At 39.1% G+C, this 20,492-nt stretch overlaps 1 protein-coding gene across 1 annotated transcript in view; it reads left to right on the top strand.

The window, feature by feature from the left end:
- The first annotated feature begins 7,014 nt into the window (after nt 1–7,014).
- LOC123774105 (protein SPT2 homolog) overlaps nt 7,015–20,492 on the top strand; it is a 31,016-nt gene continuing 17,538 nt past the window's right edge. Inside the window, exons 1-4 of the mRNA XM_069312739.1 lie at nt 7,015–7,074; nt 14,690–14,827; nt 15,197–16,032; nt 17,793–17,962. Of these exons, the coding sequence (XP_069168840.1) occupies nt 7,015–7,074; nt 14,690–14,827; nt 15,197–16,032; nt 17,793–17,962 (1,204 nt within the window). The remainder of the gene's footprint in view (nt 7,075–14,689; nt 14,828–15,196; nt 16,033–17,792; nt 17,963–20,492) is intronic.

Raw genomic sequence — 20,492 nt, 5'->3', positions numbered from 1 at the left:
CAGCATAGTCAATGAGTGACCTAACTGCTTGAACGTAGTACATGGTGAGTACTGGTAGAGATCCACCATCTCTTAAGACTTGTCAGGGAGCGCAAAGCTGAGTTTCTGGCTTTACAACGTGCCTGTGTCTGGCCTCATACCTATATACAAAAGTTCGTCACAGAACAGAGCACCTCATGTTTTCACCTTGTCTACACCTTTTTCAGTATTGACCTGGGTAAATACTCTGTCACCCCTAACTCTTCACCTTTCCAGTGATTGCAATTTTAGCTTTGTTAATTTCTTCATATGACAGGTTTCTAATTTGGGGAATTAACTTTGTCATCCTATGCTGGACACCTTCAAGTGAATTTATATCCATTTTATAGTACGGCGACTAAAACTGAACTGCATAATCTAAATGGGGGCCTAACTAGAGCAAGATATATCTGAAGAACCCTACCAGGTGTCTTGTTACTAACGCTTCGATTAATATATCCCCGTGTCCTATTTGCCTAATTACGAACATTCATGCATTGATCCTTTGGTTTTAAATTATTACTAATCATAACTCCCAGATTCCTTTCGCAATTCGACCATCTAGCTCGTATCTTTTAACTCTTTTTACATCATTATTACCTAGCCTCAAAACTTTACATTTATCAGCATTAAACTGCATCTGCAAATCTTTTGATCATTTCAAAACCCTATTTAGATAAGACTTGAAGTCAGTGAGTCGTCTTCCGTGTTAATTTGCCCTTCTTGACCTTCGTCTTTTTTGCCCTTCTTATCACTTTAATATTTCTAACCAGTTGTACGAATTCTTGTTCTAAACTAACTTCCCCATTCTTAATCCTTTTGTACCATGTTCTCTTTTTACCTATAAAGTTCTTCTGATCCTCTGTTATCCATTTTGGGTCATTAGTATTCGATCTATTCAATATGTATGGTATACTACGTTCCTGTGCTTCGCTTAGAATATTTTTAAATAAGTTATATTTTGAATCCTCATCGAAGTACCTTTGTACGTCACCTATCCCTGGAATCATGTCTCGCTCCAAGACGGCCTCCCCGCCCCCCCTCCCCTCCCCCTGCCCAAGACTTTCCAATCTATTTGACCCCCCAAAAATTCTTAGACTATTAAAATCAGGTTTTCGAAAATCTGTCACTTAAACAATTTTCTCCTACAGATCTATTCCATTCTATGCTAAATCGGATTTCTTTCTGATAACTGTTCCCTAGCTCACTCCCCATTTCGATGTCATTAATTTTTCCCTGTTAGTTAACATAAATATAAAATATTTTCCCGCTTTGGTTCATTGTGTTGGGTAAGAAAGCAATCGTCAGTTAATTCTAGAAAATCTGCTTCATTATTCCTTGTTTTGTTAAACCAATTTATTCCACTAAAATAAGTCACCATTGTGACTTATAAGTCTTATAAGTCTTATGTCTTATAAGTCACCATTGAGGACAGAGTTGGACTTTATACGGGAGGAGGCACGACAGCTGAAACAGCAACAAGAGGGAACGAAGAAGGAGACCAGTAATAAAAAGACCTCATCTTGGAAAGTTGTAGAGGACAGGGGCCTTGAGAAGACTTTGATAAAGCCGCCTACAGACGCTCTAAGAACGTATAATTCATTTGCTATGTATTGGAGGACGAGTGCTGTGGTGAGACTGTGGATCACGCAAAAGGGAAAGCAACGAAGAGCAACGAAGCGCAGGCCTCAGAGAGTAAAGGAAGTACCTAAGTAAACTTTAGTTGTGGGAGATTCCCAGATAAGGTATTTGGATAGAACGTTTTGTGCTAGAGATAGGGGCAACAGGTTAAGGGTTTGCTATCCCGGAGCTGGTATTGCTGATATTATAAATAACATGAATGATATTATGGCTGGAAATGGGAACAATCCCGTTATTTGCATTAGCGTGGGAGGAAATGATATTGGTCGAGTTAGGAGTGAGGAACTGATTCAGAGGTATAAAACAGCAATTGAATTAGTTAGAAGCAAGGGAGGAATCCCGATCATATGTGGCATTCTTCCAAGAAAGGGAGTGGGAAATGAATGGATGTCGAGCGCACTTCATGTCAATTGTCGGCTGGAAAGATATTGCAAATCAAATGCAATATCTTTCATAGACAACTGGGAACACTTCTATGGAAGAAATGAAATGTACGCTCGCGATGGGGTGCATCTATCGAGAGCTGGGGTTGTTGCTGTTGCGAACTCGTTGGAAGAAGTGGTTAGAGGTGTTTGTTTGGGTTTAAACTGTTAGTAGATAGTGGTATGGGAATTGATTTGGAGGAAGGAGGCATTCTTCCAGATTTGGAGGCAGATTTGTGGCATTCTTCCAAGAAAGGGAGTGGGAAATGAATGGATGTCGAGCGCACTTCATGTCAATTGTCGGCTGGAAAGATATTGCAAATCAAATGCAATATCTTTCATAGACAACTGGGAACACTTCTATGGAAGAAATGAAATGTACGCTCGCGATGGGGTGCATCTATCGAGAGCTGGGGTTGTTGCTGTTGCGAACTCGTTGGAAGAAGTGGTTAGAGGTGTTTGTTTGGGTTTAAACTGTTAGTAGATAGTGGTATGGGAATTGATTTGGAGGAAGGAGGTAATAAAAGTATGTGTTTGTGGGAGAAAAGAATTGGCAAAATGGTCATGAAAAAAGAAGAGCCTCAAAATAACAATTCCCTTAGGGTATATTACACTAACAGTAGAAGTCCAAGAAATAAAATAAACGATTTCAATACTCTTGTCTGCACAGAAAAAAATAGATATTATTGCACTTACCGAAACGTGGATGAATGTAGAAAATAGAGAGCTATTAGCTGAATATCAAATAAATGGATTTAAACTATTTCACACAGATATATTTGACGAGGAGGTGGAGTAGCCATATATGTTAGGGACAATTTGAAATGTAGTCTCAAAGAGGGAATCAAAACTGAGCCACACACAGAGACTATGTGGATAGAATTAAACGAAAAAGTCAATAATATTATAATAGGAGTTATATATAGGCCACCAAATTTAGACAGAATGGAAGCAAAGCATCTATGGGATGAAAAATCTAGAGCATCTAGATCTAAGTGCTTTTCACGGGTGACTTTAATTTTAGTGGAATAAACTGGTTGAACAAAACGGGGAATAATGAAGCAGAAGATTTTCTAGAATTAATTGACGATTGCTTTCTTACGCAACACATTAAGGAACAAACGCGGGGAAATAATATATTAGATTTAGTGTTAACTAACAGGGAAAAACAAATTAAGGACATCGAAATAGGGAGTGAGCTAGGGAATAGTGATCACAAAGAAATCAGATTTAGCATAGAATGGAATAGATCTGTAGGAGAAAATTATGTTAAAGTACCTGATTTTCGAAAAGCTAATTTTAATAACCTAAGAAATTTATTGGGTCAAATAGATTGGAAAGTCTTGGGTGTGGGGTGTGGGCTGGTCTTGGAGCTAGACGTGAATCCAGCGATAGGTGACGTAAAAGGGGTTTTCGATATGGACTCAAAATATAACCTATTTAAAAATATTCTAAGCGAAGCCCAGGAATGTAGTATACCATATAAATTGAATAGATCGGATACTAATGATCCAAAGTGGATAACAAAGGATCTGAAGAACCTTATAGGTAAAAAGAGAGCGTGGTACAAAAGGATTAAGAATGGGGAAGTCAGTTTAGAACAGGAATTCGTTCAACTGGTTAGAAGTACTAAAAAAGAGATAAGGAAAGCAAAAAGAAACTATGAAGTTTGCATAGCAGAGCAAGCAAAGACAAATCCTAAAGGGTTTTTCCAGTTATACCGGACAAAGATTAGGGAAAGGATAGGTCCATTAAAAACTGAGATAGATCAAATAACAGATAATGATGAAGAGATGAGTGGTATTTTTTTATAAATATTTTATATCTGTATTTACTAAAGTGGAACTTAACAACATGCCTTCAGCCGATCCAGTATATGTGGGTGGGGACAGGGACAGGTTGACTAGTTTAAAAAGTCACCCATGTCATGGGTGACTTTAATTTTATTGGAATAAACTGGTTGAGCAAAACAGGGAATAGTGAAGCAGAGAATTTTCTAGAATTAATTGATGCTTGCTTTCTTACTCCACACATTAAGGAACAAACGCGTGAAAATAATATTTTAGATTTAGTGTTAACTAACAGGGAAACACAAATTAATGACATCGAAATAGGGAGTGAGCTAGGGAACAGTGATCACAAAGAAGTCAGATTTAGGACAGAATGGAATAGACCAACTCGAGCAACATCATTTCCTCCCACGCTAATGGAAATAATGGGATTGTTCCCATTTCCAGCCATAATATCATTCATGTTGTTTATAATATCACCAATGCCAGCTCCGGGATAGCAAACCCTTAACCTGTTCCCCCTATCTCTAGCACAAAACGTTCTATCCAAATACCATATCTGGGAATCTCCCACAACTATGGTTTGCTTAGGTACTTCCTTTACTCTCTGAGGGGCCTGCGTTTCCTTGCTCTTCGTTGCTTTCCCTTTTGCGCGATCCGCAGTCTCACCACTGTACTCGTCCTCCAAAACGTCAAATGAATTAGAAGTTGCTATGGCGTTTGAAGGCGGCTTTATCAAAGTCTTCTTAAGGCCCCTGTCTTTCACAACTCTCCAAGACGAGTTCCCTTTACTACTGGTCTCCTCCTTCGTTACTTCTCGTTGTTTTTTCAGCTGACGCACCTCCTCCCGCAGAGAGTCCAACTCTGTCCTCAGGGCTCCCACTAGAGTCACCAGGTCCTTCACTACAACTTCCATATTGCTATGATAATATAACAACACTCAGGACCTCCGGTTAACACACCCTCACACTGAGACTATCTCCTAACCAACTCTCTGTTTCCTTTGGAATAGCCATGCCCTAATCCAACTTAATATAGCACCCTCAATACCATAAGCTCCTATATTTTTAATTAGTCTTTCATGTGGCACTCAATCAAAAGTTTTGCTAAAGTCAAGGTACACGACATCACAATCCTTACCACTATCAACTGCCACAACTATGCTGGAATAAAAAGTTAGCAAATTTGTTAAACATGAACGGCCATTTGTAAAACCATGTTGCGACTCATTTATTAATTTATGTTTTTCAAGATGAAGACGAATTGTATTTGCAATTATTGATTCAAGTAACTTTCCCACAATAGACGTTAGGCTAATTGGCTGATAGTTTGACGCAAGTGATCTATCTCCTTTCTTAAAAATTGGTACCACATTAGCTACCTTCCATGACTCTGGCACTCTGCCTGACTCTATTGATTTATTAAATATGGTAAACAGTGGCTCGGAAAGCTCCTCTTTGCATTCTTTAAGCACCTTGGCAAACACTTCATCCGGCCCTGGGGATTAGTTTGGTTTTAGTTTTTTAAATTGTTTAATTACATCCTCCCTGGTAACTGCTAAACTAGTCAACCTGTCCTCATCCCCATCCACATAGAGTTGTTCGGCTGAATGCATATTGTTAAGTTCTTTAGTAAATACAGATATAAAATATTTGTTAAAAATACTACTCATCTCCTTGTCATTATCCGTTATTTGACCTGTCTCAGTTTTTTAATGGACCTATCCTTTCCCTAGTCTTAGTTCGATATAACTGGAAAAACCCTTTAGGATTTGACTTTGCTTGCTATGCGAACTTCATAGTTTCTTTTTGCTTTCCTAATCTCTTTTTTAACATTTCTAACCAATTGTACGAATTCCTGTTCTAAACTGACTTCCCCATTCTTAATCCTTTTGTACTAAGCTCTCGTTTTACCTATAAGGTTCTTCAAATTCTTTGTTATCTACTTTGGGTCATTAGTATTCGATCTATTCAATTTGTGTGGTATACTATGTTCCTGTGCTTTGTTTAGAATATTCTTAAATAAGTTATATATTAAATCCAAATCAAAATCCCCTTTTACGTCACCTATCGCTGGGTTCATGTCTCGCTCCAAGACTGGCCCACAGCCATACCCAAGACTTTCCAATCTATTTGACCCAAAAAATTTCTTAGGCTATTGAAATCAGGCTTTCGAAACCAGGCACTTTAACAGAATTTTGTCTTACAGATCTATTCCATTCAATGCTAAATCTGATTTCTTTATGATCACTGTTATCTAGGTCACTCCCTATTGTCCTTAATTTGTGTTTCCCTGTTAGTTATCACTAAATCTAAAATATTATTTTCCCTATATAAAATATTATATATTATAAGTATCAACACAAGATAGAACACGAAATAAAGGGTATAAACTGGATAAGAAGAACATAAGAACAAAAATAACTGCAGTAGGCCTATTGGCCCATACGAGGCACCTCTTATTTATAACCACCCAATTCCACTCATATACATGTCCAACCCGCGTTTGAAACAATCGAGGGACCCCACCTCCACCACGTTACGCGGTAATTGGTTCCACAAATCAACAACCTTGTTACCGAACCAGGATAAGTTTAGATTTCGGTAAGCCCTGGGTAAATACCGGTTCGGTAACAGGGTTGTTGATTTGTATAACCAGTTGCCACGTGGCGTGGTGGAGGTGGGATGCCTCGATTGTTTTAAGAGTGGTTGGACATGTATATGAATGGAATTGGGTGCCTATAAATAGGAGCTGCCTCGTATGGGCCAAAAGGCCTTCTGCAGTTACCTTTGTTTCCATGTCTAAACACCTGATTGATTGATTAATAATGATTTAGCCACCCAATAGGTGGCACGGGCATGAATGGCCCGTAACCTACATTCAAAACACCTGAGATAATGTGTGAATAAATGGCAGGGGCGAGCGAAATCAAAACTTTTTGGTCCAGTTCCCAGTCACATGTCTTCCTTGATTGCACCTCGTCTATACACCTCTCTTAAAAAGAATCCTATTATAAGTTGCCATCTCTGCTGTACATTTGTTTCATCTGAGCCTGAGAGTGATCTGCAGCTCCGTGGTTCATTCCCGCACCTTTTAGGCGCAGTAGGCATCTCCCGCAACTTCCAAGCCCAGTACCACACAACATGGACGTCAGCTACCTGCAGGAGTACCTCGCCAAGTACAACAATAATTTCAACAGGAAGGTAAATGTGACCTGTTTTACCACCCGTTCCGCCCCTGTATGATCCGCTTCTTATTCTAATGTCAAGTCTCTGTGTTCCTGCCTGTTAGACATTCTTGTAAAGTCACCAACATGCATCAGAGGTTGTACTGCTGGTTGGCAGAGCCTGAGTGCATGGAGAAATTGCATGAAACCCCGGTTAGGCTTCAGTGGAAGCCTCGAAACCATTGTGAGTGCAGTAGCATTCCAGGTTGCAACTTTTTTACGATGTTGAGGCACAGTTGTCTAGAGCGCGTATGGGAACACTCGGCACATGGGTTCGAACCCTCGGTTTGACCATATCTAAACCCCTGTCGATTTGTTCATAATTGCTAGGACGTTGATTATTGACTAGACGAGAGGTTTGTCTCATCCTAATCACACTCATTCCTTGATTTGGTGTAAATTCCTTACATAAATTTCAAAAGTACACAGGTGTGGGTATTATTATTATTATTAAAGATTTAAGATTTATTATTAAAGGCAAAGAGTTGAGATGGACATGATTGAAGTGTACAAATACAAAAATATAATAAGGTTTCATATGTATAAACACATAAGAATAATGGTAACTGCAAAAGGCCTGTGGGCCCATACGAGGCAGGTCTTATTGATAACACCCCAATTCCACACACACAGATTTGTTCATTTGATGCATCACGCTATTGTGATTTCTGTGTGTAATGAAGAAAGGGCGAAGAGGTAGAACAGATAATTGACAGAGCCCGGATGCATGGTATAAAACCCTGGTTTGTGCAGAATCCGGGTGAGAGCAGATGAACTCCCGGTTGCAATTCTTTTGACCTTATCGTGGCCTAGTCGATTAAGGCAGCGTCTGGGATCCTATCAGACTTAGGTTCCAACGCTCATCATGGCCCTGTGTGTTCATTTGATGCATCACGCTATTGTGATTTCTGTGTGAAATGTCCAATCCACGTTTGAAACAATCGATGGACCACACTTCCACCATGTTACGCAGTAATTGGTTCCACAAATCAACAAGCCTATTACCGAACCAAGTCTTTCCTCAATCTGAACTTATCTAGTTTATACCCATTATATAGGGGGAACCTACTTCCCCCATGCACTCGAGATATGTCAATGGGCCGTTCTCCCTCTTCCCTATGTAATGAAGCAAGGGCGAAGAGGGAGAACGGCCTATTGACATAGCTCGAGTGCATGGGGGGAGATGTGTAAAACCCTGGTTTGTGTCCCGGAGAGACTGCGGGATCCAGTAAGTTCAGTAGAACTTCGGTTTCAACTCCCTTTGACCATGTCGTAGCTCAGTCGATTAAGGTCTGGGATGCTCTCGGACGCAGGTTCGAATCGTTGTCACGGCCCTTGTGGATTTGTTTAATTATAGGGGTATTTTTGCAGAAACCACGCAGTTTAAATAAGAGATTTTGTCTGAACATGGTCAGACATTCGTTCACATATACAGTGGATTTACTAGTGACTGCAGATTTGATAAGGTCAGACTTGCGGGAGAAGCTATCTAGTTTAACTGGAATTCTCTTGTTATTCTCTACCAGGTGATTTGTTACCCACTCTATAAGTAGATTTAAAGTCACTAGTTTTGATTGAGTATTTAATCTTATTCTGCAATTCATGGATCACGATGGCAGCACAGTCTTCTCCATCACATTCTTGGGGAAAATCACGTGAAGAGATAACGACGGAATCAAGGAGATTATGCTGGTCTGATTCGTCTTGGGTAATAGTGTGTTGCTGTTGAAGGTGGTTTCAAAAAAGATGGTTGTCAAACTGTTGCAGCATGGCTTCCTGTTGTCTAGTGGTTTCTGCTGGTTTAAAGTCAATAACTGTGGTCTTGAGAGACCTTAATTCTTGTTGGAGGAAGTCGACTCTGGCAGACAGATCTTGATTAATCTTGAGCATTGCTGAAGCTTCACTTCGCATGTTAATTATTACGTCCGATTGCTGAAGGATTACTGATAGTTGGTTCCTCCCCGAAGAAGGGACAGCTGGACTAACCTTGATGCTAACGTGGCTAGTTGATTTATTCCTAATCGGTGCGCTATCTGCCTTAGTTGCCTTACCGGCCTTTGATCTGTTATTTGTTGTAGCAAGATAAATGTAGGCAGGCACAATAGTGAAGACTCGTTGATGTGGCAGCAGAGAACATCGGGTGCATCTTCCTCCAGGGAACAACACTAGTGAGGTCGAAATGAGATTTTGAGGATTGGTATGGAAGTTTGTTTCAATCACATTTGGGTCACTGAGTACTTAGCTGTCCTCTGGAAAAGCTACGTCGTTTGAGGGTTGCAGAGAGGTCAGGGACAGCAGATAAAATTGGAGAGACGGCGGAGCAGTCGAGCGTTGGAGTTTTTTTTAGCCGTTTTTAGCCAAAACAGTACCAAGATCTACCTTCGCTCTCCAGCTACTCACTGGCAGAGGGCTTCAGCAACACGCTGACAGGGGTCCCAAACAAACTCATAAGGGCAGTTAATCCCTGGCAGAAGCCTCTAGCAGAACTTCACACTAGGCATATCACTGTAACCCTTAATAGCCAATCCCGAGGTCTATCGATCTTCACCAACACTGCCTATCCAAGCAGCTAACACACTGTTTCGATCAACAGCGTCTACTTAGTCTTCTTCCAGAGCCACGCTACGGGTTCGTAGACTGCCCAAGGTAAACTGCCTTCCTCAGTATAACTGCCTCCAAACATCACTTCTGTGGACATAAAAACATCATTAATTAGATGGACAGGACACTGGGGAAACCACGAGATAACACTCGTTCACCAGGGAGTTGACATTATGCTCTGTAACCACAACCTATATGGCATTGAGCGTGACATGTCACCCACCAGAGGTCATCCATAACAACGTCTCTTTCTAGCTAAGGTAGGAAACTGGAGCCATTCATCATTGTCATGCCACTACCAACCGATGTTGCCCACGTAGCATCAAATATCAGGGAAACTGAGGTACCGACCAATAGATGGCGCCGAAAACGCAACTACATACTCAAATAAAGGTATCGATACATTAACAATTTCCCTACCGATTTCTGTATCATCGGAAAATTTGCAAATGTTGCTACTCGAACCTGAATCTAAATCATTTATAAACAACAGAGCTCCCAGGGAAGAGCCACAGGCACTCTACTGACAACATTTCCCACTCTGATTTAACCCCATTTATACTATCTGATTCATCTGGTATAGCCATGCCCTAATCCAACTTAACATAGCACCCTAATACCATGAGCCTCTATCTTTTTAATCAATCTTCCATGTGGCACTGTATCAAAAGCTTTGCTAATGTCAAGGTACACAACATCATAATCCTTACTATTATCAGCTGACTCAACTATGCTGGAATAAAATTATAGCAGATTTGGTAAATATGAGCAGCCATTTGTAAAACCATGGCTGCTCATGCTCTAACTGGCAAACCCTACCCAATGACATTAATGGCCACTAATGATAGATAATGGGTTTCGGAAAGAACACTTAACTTGATTTGTTGACAGCGTGTTGAAGATGGTACACCTTTGGTTTCCATAACACTACGTCCAAGTAAAATTATCAGGAGCCGTATTTGCTCCTGTGAGCCTCTGGTCTAGTATAAACAACAATGGCTGCCCTCCTTCCTCCCTGATGCCTGGTTTACATTGTCCAGATTTCAGAAAGTGATAGAAGGGTTACATTTACTCTACTTTAATATTGATAATTAAGTTAATTTATATAAGATGTTTTTATGATGGTAAAGTTCAAAGACTAATGTATTTAAGAATAATTCCCACCATAATAGGTGGTGAATATAATGGTATGTGGTGATGATATCCCGTTTTCTATAGACGGAAATTCCACTACAGGTACATTTTCTATGGGTAACTTGTTGGTAATACAGCAGCAATTATTATCTGTCTGTATGATATATTAAATGGTGTCGGATTTTCCGACATAATTCCCCAGGGGGCTGCTCACGGGTCGAAGTCCTATTTAGAACAGACGAACACCGATACTCCTCCTTCGAATTATTAGATTAATTTGATGTTAGTAGTTAGTAATCACACATTTGTGTGTCTGTTCGTACAGGACGGATGTCCCGTACTAGAGTTGCAAGGGTTAGAAGTTTAATGCGATTTCATTTCCCTGTTAACTCTTGAAAGGCTAATATTCAAGCCTTATTACATATTATTTAACCCAGAAGACTGAATGTGATCAAGTACTACAGTCAAGTATGATTCAGGGACTGCAGTGAGATCAGTGACATTAGATATAACTTGAAGTTTGTTCAGGTAACTAGTCACTGATATATAAACACTGAGGCCCATGGAATACATCTTGATTAAATATTAAATGTATCAAATCAGTCATCAGATTTATTGGGGTTTAATTTAGTTAATTGATTCAGAAGATTGAATAGCTCCTCATTAAAGTAAAGTATGGTTCTGAGACTGCAGTGGGTTCAGTGACATTGGTCGCAGTGACTTGTAGCTGTTTAAGCTACTGTTCACTGATTTGCCACTGAGGCCTCATGAACTCATCTTCAGCTTTAAATGATGATACTAACATCAACCTCTGTTGGTATAGTCAGCTGTAATCTCCTTAGTATAATGCTACTGGAGAAATATAATCAGCTGACAAATTTAGATTTCTACTGGTATTGTTTATCTGCAGCCATAGGTCTCCTCAGGCTTGATACTGGGCCTGAGAGTAATTTACCTCTTGCAGAGTTTAACATGGTTATGCCCTGATATTTAGTAAGGCTACCGATGAATCGATGGTAGTAGTCTGTCCCCACAAGGAGAGCTATTTGGTATTTGATTTGCTCAAATTTACCTGCAGCTGCTTGATAATAGCTTTCCAGGTCAGCATAATCAACTTGAGATTGTTGTGACAAATCTTCACATTTCTTGATCTGTCTTGTTAAGTGACCTTTAAGACCTGCAAGGGTTCTTTTCATTCTCCCTGCATTATCCATACTGGCTAGTTGGTGAATCCTTGTGGGACTTGTACTTGGGCCGCTCATAATAATGAACAAGCTCTAATGATAGCCTAGGGTAAATTCTGCACTCACTAGGCAATAATCCTACCTCTACTAGAGGTTAGCACTTAAAATTAATACACATTATATATATACAATCATACACACTAATGATTTGAGTGATAAACCAGTGTCATGGAAGTACCTTTAGGTTAGCTCTTCTGTATCACCCTAGGATGGTAGAGACACTAATTAATCACTCAAAGGTGTAATGATCATAAGTAAATTATTATATATACAACTCAATTCGAGTTGATAAAAATTACACCCAAAATAGGGTCTGGACCATTCATTAATGGTGTTAGGTTGATCAATATAGTACAACTGACTATGGTAATAATGGGACTAGGATGAGCAATAATAGTTCAACTAGTCATATCCTACCCTGTTGTGGGTTAGCAATTAGTAAATATTATACTGTGATCACTAGTGCAATATATATTAAATAATTCTCTATTTTGGAGAAATAATATATACAATTATTGATAATAGCCTCTTAATTAGCCTCTATGAAATGTCTAATATTATCAAGAAGTATTAAATATTATTAGTGACCTCGCGAAATAAAGTCCACAAAATTCGTAGATAATCTCTCGCGAAATTTAACACCACAAAATCCGTGAACAATCTCGCGACACAGTCACTAATTTGGCTGGCTTCTATATTAGCGCTGTCATTTCACAGAATAACACGCCACCAAATCTGTGGGTGTACATGAAACCGCATACGAAGCTGATCTGAACTGAGCGGAACTCGTGAACTCGCACGAGTCAACGCCGCCGTCATTGACTGCTGGCTTTGTTTAAATAACACTGCACTAGTATATTTAATGAATCCACTGGTTAACTGGTTCATCCGGTACTAAGATGACCAAATGTGTGGTTCATAGGATCAAATAATCCGTCATCCGGTTCGAAGATGACCAAATAATGTGGGAACCGACCTGTGAGCTTTATATTTATTTAATTTATATGAATTTATATTTACGTTAATTTATATACTTCGATAGCAATTTGTATAATGATAAGTGGACTGTATTTCTGCAATAATCTCTTAATCTCACAAATCGATCCTCTACACATTAGGGGGGGTTTATATTAATTAAATATATATGCAGCCAATCAAACTACAGTATTAACTACATACATTGAAAAGGTTCCTTATCTTATAGTACAGCAGGTTAGTCCACCAGGTATAACTAGGGTGTAGACACCAAATTATCCTCTTTGAGGTAGCTTCCATCACCCAGTAACTGGTGCACAAAGTCTTCCTCGTCTTGACCTGTCAAAAGGGCGCTAGCTGTAAAGCCAGATACCTATATATGACAAGCTATATCAGAGAAAAAACTGTACATGGAACCTTAAAGACCTGGCTTAATTACCTTTAGTTTGAGGCTATCTCGTGCTCTAACCGGAAAACCCTACCCAATGACATTAATGGCCACTAATGATAGATAATGGGTTTCGGAAAGAACACTTAACTTGATTTGTTGACAGCGTGTTGAAGTTGGTACACCTTTGGTTTCCATAACACTACGTCCAAGTAAAATTAACAGGAGCCGTATTTGCTCCTGTGAGCCTCTGGTCTAGTATAAACAACAATGGCTGCCCTCCTTCCTCCCTGACGCCTGGTTTACATTGTCCAGATTTCAGAAAGTGATAGAAGGGTCACATTTACTCTACTTTAATATTGATAATTAAGTTAATTTATATAAGATGTTTTTATGATGGAAAAGTTCAAAGACTAATGTATTTAAGAATAATTCCCACCATAATAGGTGGTGAATATAATGGTATGTGGTGATGATATCCCGTTTTCTATAGACGGAAATTCCACTACAGTTACATTTTCTATGGGTAACTTGTTGGTAATACAGCAGCAATTATTATCTGTCTGTATGATATATTAAATGGTGTCGGATTTTCCGACACCGTCTCTATACCAGCTGCGTGTCCCATACAGCCACAGAGGGGAGTCCCTATACCAGCTGGGTGTCCCATGCAGCCACAGTGGGGAGTCCCTATACCAGCTGCGTGACCCATGCAGCCACAGTGGGGAGTCCCTATACCAGCTGCGTGACCCATACAGCCTCAGTGGGGAGTCCCTATACCAGCTGGGTGTCCCATACAGCCACAGGGGGGAGTCTCTATACCAGCTGCGTGTCCCATACAGCCTCAGTGGGGAGTCCCTATACCAGCTGCGTGACCCATACAGCCTCAGTGGGGAGTCTCTATACCAGCTGCGTGTCCCATACAGCGACAGTGGGGAGTCCCTATACCAGCTGGGTGTCCCATGCAGCCACAGTCGGGAGTCCCTATACCAGCTGCGTGACCCGTACAGCCTCAGTAGGGAGTCCCTATACTAGCTGGGTGTCCCATTCAGCCACAGACGAGAAAGGGTCTATGGGACATCAAACATGTCCCCAGAGAACATAGTAACATAGGAATTAGGGAACTGTAGAATGCCTACTAACGAATGTGAGTTAATTCACAATAAAAATGTTCTGATTCAATTATTTGATATTGCTGCTCTTGTTGTATTGTATTGCAAGATGTAATGATCGCTGTATTGTCGTTGCAGAACATAACGACTGTCAAAGGAGAGGAGCAGTATGACATGAATGATTTTGGATATGAATCTACTAATAATCAGCACATTTTCAGCAAGCTGGTTAATCAATATGCAAACAATGCTAATTGCAGTGCAGCAGATATCAAGGTGAGTGAAATCTCGTTTTTTATGAGTATTATGAAGGAGTTCAGTTGTCTTATTATACTCTGCTATATCCTTGTACAGGTCAGACATGTGTCTTTAAATGTCACATATCAGACATGTGTCTGTAAGTAACACAGGTCAATCAGGTGTCTGTAAGTGACACAGGTCAAACATATGTCTGTAAGTGACACAGGTCAAACATGTGTCTGTAAGTGACACAGGTCAGACATGTCTGTGGCGCTTGCGAGTTAGGTAGGAGGACAGGTTGGGCTGAGACATTTTGATTCCATATTTTCTTTTTACAAAACACTAAAAATATTGGTATTTTATTATGTATTTTTATAATAATAATATTACTGTATGTTATTACAGAGCGGAATTACCAACACAGTGAAGACTCAACTGGAAGATAAATCAACTTCTGGAAAATTAAAACGTAAATACAGTAGAGAAAAGGAAAACAAGGGTTATGATAAGAACCCCAAAAAGCTCAAGGTGACGCCTAGACCGGACGCACCACCACCAGTGAGTTTTAAAGAGCTTCTTGTAATTGCTCGCAAGAAGCAGTCACTGCCTCTTGCAAACTTGAAGGATGGAAAAAAAGACAAAGGCATATCACAGAAATACTTTGGTCGGCCTCTGACTGCCATAGAGAAACTAAAGCTGGAAGACGAGAGAAGACGTAAGCTAAAATGGTTGGGAAAATTGCCACAAGACAAAACCGGAGTTGAAAAGCCCCAGAAAAAGGAACAAAAGGCTGACGTAAAAGATTCATCAAAACTGAGTAAGAATGGTGAGATTATAAAGAAACAAGAAAATACTGCCAAATTAAACCAAGCTCTCGAGGAGCCCAAACAAGAATCTAGAGTAACGGACAGAATGAAGTTATTTTCAACTGCGAGACATTGGTCTCGGGATCATCCTCAAATGAAAGGAATCAAACCTGTGCAAAATTCCAGACCAGCGCCTTCAGAACCTCAAACTTCTATTGGTAAAGATATGAAACCTCAGAAGCCTAGATATATGCAAACAAAAGACATGAAACCATTAAGACCACAGAAGATTCCACATCCCAAACTGCGCATTGACAGTGATTCAGAAGAGGAGGAAGACTCTGATATGGATGATTTCATTGACGATGGAGATCAAGGGATAGATTTCTCGAGGGAAATCAGAAACCTATTTGGCTATGATAAGAGAAAGTATCGGTGAGTATTGTATTTTGTTTGAGTATTTTTCCTTTTGTGTACATATGTGCGAATGCGTTAACTAAATGGTCACAGGATGGGAGCCACAGTACTGGTTTCCTGCCTTATCTATAATCTTATTATACGTTGATTTGATATTACAGATGTTTTAAACATACACTACTTTCTTATTTAACAGACATTTATGCATATACTGTATTGCGTATTTGTTTCAATGCTTGAAATTATTGCCTCTTGTTCTCGATGCTACACATGTAAACACATGCTTAAACACAATTCCTCGTAAATTCTGTTGCAAGTTTGTTCATGAGGATTCTTTAACCACTTTCTCTTGTTTAATAGTTTCGACAAATCTTTTTCTTTGATTAAAAATGTATACAATTTTTTCCCATATCTCTTCTTTGTCTTATATAATAGTGTATTAATTTTACAAAAATACTGTAGTGTGTGTAGAATTTTGAACTTTTTAACTTAACTTTCTCTTCCTAGGGTTTTCTCCGTGACAATTGCCTCTCATAAAATTGCATAAATCGCAGATAACTGACACTGATCAGAAAGAGACACGAGTGTTGGGTTTTTACCATTGTATGTAAAAAAGGAATCTGCCATACTTATTTTCTCTGTGTTTAATTTAAAGATTTATTGAATTAGGATTTTCAGTTTCCATCTATCGTAATATGAAGCTAACCTACTGTACATTTAGTGAGTCTATTAGTTATCATTTACGCACATATTTCTATATGCATTCTTAACTATGTCATCTAGAGCTGTTTTGTTTTAGGTTTAACTACTTGGAACGAAATGTACATGTAGCACGGGTTGAAGTGAGCCCTAATTGAGTTCGGTTATTGACAGTAATTTTGTTACATTGATATTTGGGTCAAAGTTTCATATGAAGGTATAGTTTTCTTCTTTTCGCACTGGTTTTAGTCTTTTGTTTTAACAACATTATCTTGGTACATTATGTGATTTGTACATTATCTTGGCAGTGGATATAGATGCACAGTGTTCACTAGTGTGTCCCATTCTTCAATTTTTTTTTAACCATTGAAGTCGCATTAAATGTGAATTTTCCATTTAATGCAGCTGCTCAAGTTGGTTGAATGTTGAGTTTGATGCGCAGTGCTTGAGTTGCTTCACATTCTAATAAGTAATGTAAAAGTAGCATTTCTGCATCGTTTCCACAGATATGACACCCTCTAACTATTGGGTTTGTTACCTTCCAGCAGCACTTATAGACAAGTCTAAGTCTGTATGGCTAATGCAATTTCTCTGGATAGCTTTTTACCAGGTTTGAAGTAGTACCCCGTGGCATGTTAGTACCACATTGAAATGTGTCCGCTTTTCGCTACTTTGGCTCTGTGGCGACTTTTGATATTTGGGAGTTCCTTCTTATTGATTTGCTCTATAATCTATGAGAAACTTAGAGGTATTTTTACCTGTACAACAGTTAAAGCAGTAGCAGTTTTTACTAGTGAGTCTGCCTTTTACATAATCAACTATGCCAATGTAATTTGGTATATAATTTAGGGTGACTAACAGCCCTAGATTGTGTGCTTCGTTTCCTATTGTAAGATTTCAGTGATGAGTTTTATATTATCTTTGTGCTGGCTGGATAACAATGACCGAAGTAAAGATTTAGATTCGGTATGAATGATGACCTCTTGTAAATGGTTCGAGTCCTTTAGGGGTCAAGAGATTTCAGCTGCATAATTAAGAATAATTGTTTGGAGATGTGACTTATTTAAGGTGTTTTTCAGGGATGAAGTTGATGACTGCGGTGATATGGAGGCATCTTTCTCTCAGGTGCAAAAAGAAGAGAGAATATCTGCCAAAATTGGACTTAAAGAAGATCTTGAGGATATTCGACGAGAAGAAGAGAGGAAGAGGAAGATTGTGAGAAAGAAGCACTTAAAACCATCTAAGAAATGTTAAACGTTAAAAAAAGTTATGATTTGAGTACACAAGATACCAGGTGTGTAATTGTTTATTGTAAATGCCACCACAATTCACACCCCATTCATTCACCAACATTCCCACCCAATTCACTCACCACCCTTCTCGCCCCATTCACTCACCAACATTCCCACCCCATTCACTCACCACCCTTCTTGCCCCATTCACTCACCACCCTTCTTGCCTCCATTCACTCACCACCCTTCTTGCCCCATTCACTCACCACCCTTCTCGCCCCATTCAATCACCAGTCTTCTTGCCTCATTCACTCGTTAGCCTCACCCTCTTTAAGAGGCCTGGTCGACGATTTAGCCGCGGGGACGCTAAGTCCCGGAAACACCTCAAGGTAACCATTTTCGCCCCATTCACTAGCCACCTTTTTTGCACTATTCAGTCCCCATACGTTTCCGCCATTTCTGAATTGAAGTTCTAATTTTATTATGTTACATGGGGCATATAACATATTTTGACAAAATGTTAGGTAATTTGACATGTTCTATATCTATCAATCCATTTATGTATGTTTGTGACAGTGTCAGACCACGGAGGAAGAACTGAAACAGGAGCAAAATTTATGGAAATTCAATTCTTCCTCCGTGGTCTGACATTCACATTTTTCATCACGTGTTAATTTTCGTGACTTACACACATGTATGTATGTTAGTATGTACGTATGTATGTATGTATCTATGAATGAATCTATCTATCTATGATTCTATCAATCCATCTATATATCTATCTACCCATCTATATCATAACTAGCCGCCATAACAGCAATATGTGGCCTAGTAAGCAAGACCTCACATAGACAGCGACTTTGCTTGGCATTTCAAGAAATGTCTTTCAAAGCTGTTTATTAATATTTTGACATCTTGTTTTTAGCTTAAAAATATTTTACATGGGTTAGGCGGTATTGAGAAATGTTCAGCATATTTAAGATTAGCTTATAATTTAACTTTGACTCAAATCATAAAAATACCATCCATACATATTTAAATTAAAATTATCACTGTATATTATCATTTCTGATAGAAAAAACTTTTGAAAAGTTTAATATTTCATAATTTTTTTTATGCAACTCTGTCTATTAGGTGCTACATGTAAACATTTATTGTGTTTCACTCCCGCCCCTCTCACCCCGTCCCTTTATGGAGGGGCAATCAGGGCGAGGAAGAAAGACATCTATAGGAAATGGAAACTGCATTTTAAATTCTATTTTAATTTTCATTTGTCCACGTTTTAAATGTTTTTCTTTAACTGCCATCCCCTGCCTGGAGAAGTGTGAAAAACGCCACCTGTCATAGTAGCTGGAGAGAAATGCTGTAGTGTACAGATTATATCAATAAAAGATTGTCTAAAAAGTACATAGCTGCCAATTTTATGTAATAATCCTTGAATATTATGCTGTGAAAAACTTGATAATATATGTGGCACTTCTGCGTCACCAAATGTGAACATGAACAAGCACCTGTTGAACAAGAGCTTGTTCAACAGGTGTTGAACAAAGCAACAACAAAGTTCTTTTGAACTTTGGTATTTACCGCTTTTTATGACTAAACTATCAATTGAAGGCTTCCTACAACGAGAACTGCAAGTGAGATGTGTATATAATGTGTAAATTTAAAAAAATATATTTATATTCAGCTGTAAAGAAAGGCACATGAACAAATCCACAATTGCAGTGACGAGGATTCGAACCTGCATCTGGGAGCATCCCAGACACCGCCTTAATGGACTGAGCTAGCTTACTGTCAGACTGAGCTTACTCCCATACGCAGGTTCGAATCCTCGTCACTGCCCTTGTGGATTTGTTCATTTGATGCATCACGTTAGTGTGATCTCTGTGTGTAAAGGCACTTGCTTTCCATGGGAGAAATTTCAAATCTAAGGAAATGAATTTTAGCCAGAGGAGGAATTAGGGAGGAATATTACTCAGGGAAGAAACTCCACACTGGGAGAGAATATACTCTATACACTAAATAGAACAAAACGATGCCAACACAAAAGACACCGTTCAACATAACAGGACAATTACACTTGACTAATCATTGTATGTAGATAGCAGCTGCCTCGTATGGGCCAATTGGCCTTCCGCATTCTTATGTTCTTATGTATTCCTCCATGTTTTCACCTTTATTGTCTTATCACCTGACCCAGTGCGGGTATAAAATCAACCAAACCTGAAAATTCCTTTCACTTGAGAATGAACCATGGAGGTTCGAAGCGTTGTGCAAATTGTATAAATAAGTGTAATACATTCTATTGTAATTCACTTCTTTTCTTCACCTTAAAATTACGAAAATAAGTTTTGGAGAACTCCTATTTCAGCTAAGCCCTGATGCTAAGAAAATAGTTAGAGGGATAGAAGCCCTAAACCAGAAAATAGTAAATACAGAATATGCGGTCATATTCAATGAGATATATACACTAAATATGTATCAAATGAAAACCAATGTACACAACAAATCCAGAAAACTTCTCTTCTTGGATTGCTCAGCTATTTA

The sequence above is a fragment of the Procambarus clarkii genome, chromosome 73 (genome assembly GCF_040958095.1).
Source record: "Procambarus clarkii isolate CNS0578487 chromosome 73, FALCON_Pclarkii_2.0, whole genome shotgun sequence".
In the NCBI taxonomy this organism is placed as follows: Eukaryota; Metazoa; Arthropoda; class Malacostraca; order Decapoda; family Cambaridae; genus Procambarus; species Procambarus clarkii.
Note: the sequence above shows the minus strand (reverse complement) of the source record. Positions and strands in the feature narration are given on the sequence as shown.